At 48.6% G+C, this 6,231-nt stretch overlaps 1 protein-coding gene across 1 annotated transcript; it reads right to left on the bottom strand.

Annotated features, from left to right (window-relative positions):
- Positions 1–3,348: 3,348 nt before the first annotated feature.
- LOC131765479 (ubiquitin-like) lies at positions 3,349–3,582 on the bottom strand. The gene has a single exon (XM_059079117.2). It carries the CDS (start codon positions 3,580–3,582, stop codon positions 3,349–3,351), a length of 234 nt encoding a protein of 77 aa, XP_058935100.1.
- Between the last annotated feature and the right edge of the window lie 2,649 nt (positions 3,583–6,231).

Raw genomic sequence — 6,231 nt, 5'->3', positions numbered from 1 at the left:
CGCGCGGTGATGCTCCGGTAACCTCCTGGCTCATTGTGATACTGAGGCTGCATAAAGGGAAGGATCCCTTGCAAATGAAGGCCAGTGTAGCGGAAGGCTAAGTACCTTTCATTAAAAGGAAGGCACCTGGAGACCCAGCCGGTGGGAAGAGAGCAAGTCTGCCGCGCTGCTGGGGGACGGGGGAGACGGGCCCACGCTGGGCTCGCCCTTTGCTCGAGGCCCCTCCTCTCGTATCTCCTCCCTCCTCTCCAAACAGAAGTGAGAGAGTGGCATGGACATATATACGCTACCAAACGTAGAATAGAGAGCTAGTGGGAAGCAGCCGCATAGCACGGGGAGATCAGCTCGGTGCTTTGTGAGCACCTAGAGGGGTGGGGTAGGGAGGGTGGGAGGGAGGGAGACGCAAGAGGGAAGAGATATGGGAACATATCTCTTGTATATATACAAGATATATATATATATATCTATATACAAGTATATATATATATATACTTGTATGTATAACTGATTCACTTTGTTGTAAAGCAGAAACTAACACACCATTGTAAAGCAATTATACTCCAATAAAGATGTTAAAAACAAAAACAAACAAAAAAAGAAGAGCCCGCGGCACCACCTTGCCACCTTAGGGCAAGGCCTGGGCACCTGGAGAAGGAGAGGGGCTTTCTGTCCTCTGCAATAGTTCTGACTTAGTGCCGCTGGCCCAGCACCCTCGGACCAAACTTTCAGACCCCAGTCAAGATTGTCTGGAGGAAATAATTGGCCCCAGGAGACCAAGCAAGTGAGAAATAGAGTCAGGCTCCCCGGACTGCCAGTGTCAGGGCCATTCTGCTGTCAGCTGGAAATCCCACGTAGCCACGAGGTCAAGAGTAGCGTCTACGGGAGCCTTCTAGAGCCCACACTATTTCAACATCTTCCATCATCTTCATCCTTAAAATTTGCTTTAAAACCCTGAGCCATATGCTTTTTCTTATCTCATTTAATCCTCACACACCCATGTAGGGGTTCTAATTATCCCCATCTCAGCCACTGAGACCCCCAGAGGACTAAATCACATGTGTAAACCCTACAGTTGGTGGCAGAGCAGAGCCTCCAAGACTAACCAACTGCAAAGTTCAAGGTCTCAGGCCCTTTTCTTTAGGGGTGAGGGCCACCGAGAACAGTGGAAATGGCTGGAAATACACACAGTACCTTGCATAGCACCTGACACATAGTTTGTGCTCCCAGAGTAGGAGCTCAAAAACTGCAATGCTCTTCGTCCTGTGCCCAGACCTCCCTTCACGTGGCAGGGGAGTATGTGTTCCCCTGGAGGATGATTCTGGAGAGCCAAAACATGGGATGCAGAAATCACCTGCTGGGCCCTAAGAGCCAGGGTTATGGGCAAGGGTATCTCGGGTACCTGGGTCCCAGCCTCTGGACCAACATCCTTCCTGCAAAAGTAAGGTGGAGAAGGGTAAATTCTGGTTACTGTCTCTACCTCTCTCTTTGTGGAAAGGGAGGATTAGATCCTCTTTGTGCTGAGGATTAGAACAAAGCTAGCCTGGCATAGGTGAAGCAAGCAAAGAGATCAGTGTGGCTGCAGCAGAATGAAAGAGGGGAAGAGAAGGAGACATGAGGGAAGTGATGGGGTGGCAGGTGCCAACAGAGTAGGGCTTTAGAGGACAGTTAAGAATTTTGTCATTTTCTCTGAGGGAGCTGGGGAGACACTGAATGTGAACTGGAACATATTAGAATCTCGTACATATCTATGTATATAATATGTAGCAATATATATTATCTATAGCAATATATACCGTATAATATGTATTATACATAGTATTGTATGTTGTTATATAGTAGATACACATAGCAATAGGTAGGTATTGAATGAGATAATGGATAAGGTAGCATTTATTCACTGCAAAGAGTTGTATCAGGCCTTCCTCACCTTCTGAGATGGCCCACACTCTGTCTGCAGAGTGGAGTGTGTTTCTCTCTAAATAAATCCACTTCTCACCAATCACTCTGTCTCTCACTGAATTCTTTCTGCGATGAGACATCGAGAACCTGAGCTTCATTAAGTCCTGAGACAAGGTGTGTGATCTCAGTTGGAAGACGGTGGGTTTTGGCCGGGTTCGAGTCCCAGTCAGGGTTTGGGCTGGGTTCAAAAAAAAAAAAAAAGAGTTGTATTAGTCTGTACTACTATGATTACAACTTCTAGGGTTTCAAAGTGCTTCCACGTACATTGGTTCATAAGAGCCAGTCAATGAGATTAGCGGGAAGATGTCCTTAAGCACTTTGTATTGAAAATGAGACAACATGGTATAGAGATATTGAGTGTTTTTCACCCAGGACACATCTCCAGGAGATACTCCTCTGCACTGGTACTTGAAAGCCAGTACACTTTCCACCTCCCACTTAGTCCTTCTTTATAGAGTTGGGGACACCGAGGCCCAGATAAACCGAGTGACCTCCCCAAAGTCCCACAGCCTTGGTCCCAAGTCTGGGACCCTAAGCTCCTAACTCTCAGCCAATCCTCTTTTGTTACTGTCCTACGTAGAGGCAGATACCCCTTGTGTAACTTTCCACCCCCTCCTTGGTCGTGGTCACTGTTTCTTTGTCACTCAGCCACAGGGCTGCTGTCTGTGTCCAGATCAGGGTGGGATTTGACATCCAAAATCCTGGGCATGCCTCCTCGCCAGCCCATCAATGACAGCCTGGGTCCTGGACCAACATCTCCGTTCTCTCTTGTCTGATCTATCATCAGACAGAAACGTCCCCCTGGCCACTGGGAGGTTTCAAGGTCAGAAGAGCCAGATCTGCCTGCACTTCGGGGGACCCAAGGTCTGAGCCCTCCAGAAAACATAGGAAGATAGGACGAGGCTAGCACTTATATTCAATCTGGTCTTCACGGGGCTGCAGCTCATCACCACCAGGCCAAATATGAAACTGAGAGTCAACAGGTGACCATGACAATATTTCCACCACCCCATTCCCATCATAGCTTCTCTCCACCCTGACTGCTCCCATGAGCCCGCAGGGAATTATGGTACCACAGGCTGCCCGAGCCTGCAGCCTGGCCTCCTCCAACCCATTCTCACCCTGCACCAGGAAGAGCTTTCCAAAACACGAGTCTGGCCACTCCTCCCCCCTCCCCATCCCGCCCCCGCTAAAATCCCTTTAGACACGCCCCTTTGCTTTTTAGGGTAAAGTCCCGAAGTCCATAACCTGCCTAAGGACTCAATGCAACAAAACTTCTATTAACATTTTGAACAAGTTCAGCTATTCCTGAAACTATCTTAAATTGGGGCAAAGAGCTAGAGTGTAGAGTGATGCCATCATTGGCATTATGAATGCAAGACTGAATCATTAACAGCCACCCCTCAGACGGAGGGCCAGGTGCAGGGTCAACTCTTTCTGGATGTTGTCATCAGAAAGAGTGCGGCCATCTTCCAGCTGTTTGCCTGCAAAGACGAGCCTCTGCTGGTCAGGGGGGATGCCTTCCTTATCCTGGATCTTGGCTTTCTCATTCTCGACGTTGTCACTGGGCTCCACCTCCAGGGTGATGGTCTTGCCGGTCAGGGTCTTCACGAAGATCTGCATACCACCCCTTGTGATCCAACCATGCACACTTCCCAGTCCCATCTCTCAGCCCTCACCATACCTGTGTGCACATACACCCCCCCTTATAATTCCACTTTATATCTCACTACAGTGAACTCGGTTCCCTAGCTGTGCCTGCCCCATCTCCCCTCTTGCCCCCAGCCTCCAGACCTTCACATGTGTTATTTTTTTTTTTTTCTGCTCATGCCAGAATATTCTACTTCCTCCCTTCCCTCTGTTTGCCTGGTTGGTTCTGCCTCTTCCTTCAGGGCTCTGCTAGAGGTCCCTTCTGAAGAGCCAAGATTCTGTGAGGTGCCCTCCAGATCCTGGGCTTCCCAGGTCTCCTGCTCTCCACTCCAACCCCATCACAGCAGGGAGCACACCTCCCTGCAGAACCTGTCTATTTGTTCCCTGAAGACATGATTCTTGTTTTGGTCACCACTGTGTTCCCAGGCCCTGGCATTGTGCTCAGCACTTAATAGATGTTCAATAAATATTTGTACAACTAAATACATGAAGAGGAAGTGGGGGTGAGGTGAAGTCATCCAGGTGTTATATTCAGCATCATAATTGCTTCAAATTCATCCTCCCTCACATTTCGTAACAGTTTACAAATCACTTTCATACAACCCTGCTGATAGGATGTGACTATTATATGCAGTTTTTACTAAGTATGAGAACCTGAGAATCAGAGTGGGTGAGTGACTTTCCCTACATCACACAGCTCAGAGCAGGACTGTATCATAAACTCAGGTCTCTCACAACTTCTAAGGCTCCGGAATGGAGAGGCCGAGTCCCAAGCATGGGAGTCCAGCTCTCTCTTGAATCTTGAAGGAGAGACTATAACACGAAACTCAGTCACCCAATTTGACCTGTGAAGGTGGCCTTGGGCTCCCACGGGGCTAATAAACCACCCTCTCTTTATTCCCTTATTAGTCTGAGGCAGTCCAGAATGCTCTCAGGATGAAGAACGTTCCCCAGTCAGGATGCCCATGCAGAGCTTCTGTACACTGTGGTCACTGCCTGGAGAATGGCAATGACCCTGGATCAGAAAACCTCACAGCCACCTTCTTACTCTGCCCATCCTACCTACCTTCCCTCTTGAAAGGGACATTCAAGAGTCATGAAAAGAGGAGCCAGACTAAGCTTGAGGGAAGCCAATTCGTTCATCCTTGTTTTCAAGGTGCCCACCCAGTGCTCCCACAATCCCATTTCTCACCTACTTTCTCCAGGAAAATATCCACGTATGTTCACAAAGAGTTCATCGCAGAACAGTTTTGATATAACAAAACAGATGAGAGATAAATATCCATCAAAAGGAGGATAATTGCTTGGACTCTATCCCATTCACATTTGGGGCTCTGATGGAGAAGTTCAAAAGGACGAGGTAGAGCTATATGTCTTGAAATGCAAAGATGTTCCAGACATTGCGGAGTGAAATAAAAGCAACTTGCAGAGCACAACTTACTTCCGGTTTGCTACTACGCACCTTAAAACACACACTCCCCCAAAACAGAGGTCATTATTTCTATAGTTACAGACATAAGGTATGAATAGAAAAGGTCTGGGAGAACAAATATTGAATAGATAACAGGGTTACCTCGGGCTAAGGGTTGCAAGAAGGGAGACATTTATCATTATTGTTTATTTATGATTTATGATGTGTATAAGCTAAAAGTAAAATAAATAAAAACAAAGAAAACTAGAGAAGATTCTGGCTTCTCAATGAATCAGAAAAGTGGCAGTTAGCTCAGACATCCCCCACTGGGAAGCTGAGGCCCACGCCTGCCCCTCCAGGAACGATGTCTTACGTTCTGGACGCCACCCTCGGAGCCCAGGGAACAGTGTCTGGGAGGAGAGTTCTCAGGCTAAATAACTCGGCAGCCCCTTCAGGGAGCAGAGCTGGTCTGGTCCCTGTGGACAGTCTCAGGGACCCTGGGGTAAGTGCACACCCACAGATGGGGGTGGAAACGGATGAAGCAGCTCACAGTGCCTGGGGACCCTGTGCTCTGACTGTCCCAGGAACCGGCAAGTTCAATTCTTCTCCCCAGTGCCCTCGCCCCACTGTCCTTTGGAACCTTGCAGTGTCTCCCGGTGTCCTGATACGGTGACATGACACCACCCCAAGGTCCATGGGCAACACTCTCTATCACCTGGATTGTGACTAGTTTTTCGGTTTGGGGCTGTACCACTCAGCCTGAGGGATCTTAGCTCCTCGACCAGGGATGGAATCTGCACCCCCTGCAGTGGAAGCGCAGAGTCTTAACCCCTGAACTGCCAGGGAGGTCCCTGTGACTAGTTTTATCTCCAGTTACTAACCATTTCTGAGCATTTATTGTGCTCCAAGCGCTCTGTCTGACCTAAACATCACAACATAATAGAAGAGGAATACCATTGTTAGTCTCACTTCTCAGACTCAGAAACTTCTGCTCAGAGAAGGTGGGTGCTCAGCACAAGGTCACACAGCCCGTGCAGGGCTGTGCCAGGATTCCAGCTTTGAGCGTCAGATTCCCAGCCCCACAGAGAATGGTGACTCCTACCCTTCCTCTGCATTGCGGAGGGGTAGGTGCCAGGATTCAAGTGGCAAAAGATCCCTCCCCAATACTCTGGGCTCGGTCCTCCGGAGTGAGCTTGAGGGAAGTGATTCTA

The sequence above is a fragment of the Kogia breviceps genome, chromosome 11 (genome assembly GCF_026419965.1).
Source record: "Kogia breviceps isolate mKogBre1 chromosome 11, mKogBre1 haplotype 1, whole genome shotgun sequence".
NCBI classification, from domain to species: Eukaryota; Metazoa; Chordata; class Mammalia; order Artiodactyla; family Physeteridae; genus Kogia; species Kogia breviceps.
The sequence above is the reverse complement of the archived record's forward strand: the minus strand, read 5'-3'. Positions and strand labels throughout refer to the sequence as shown.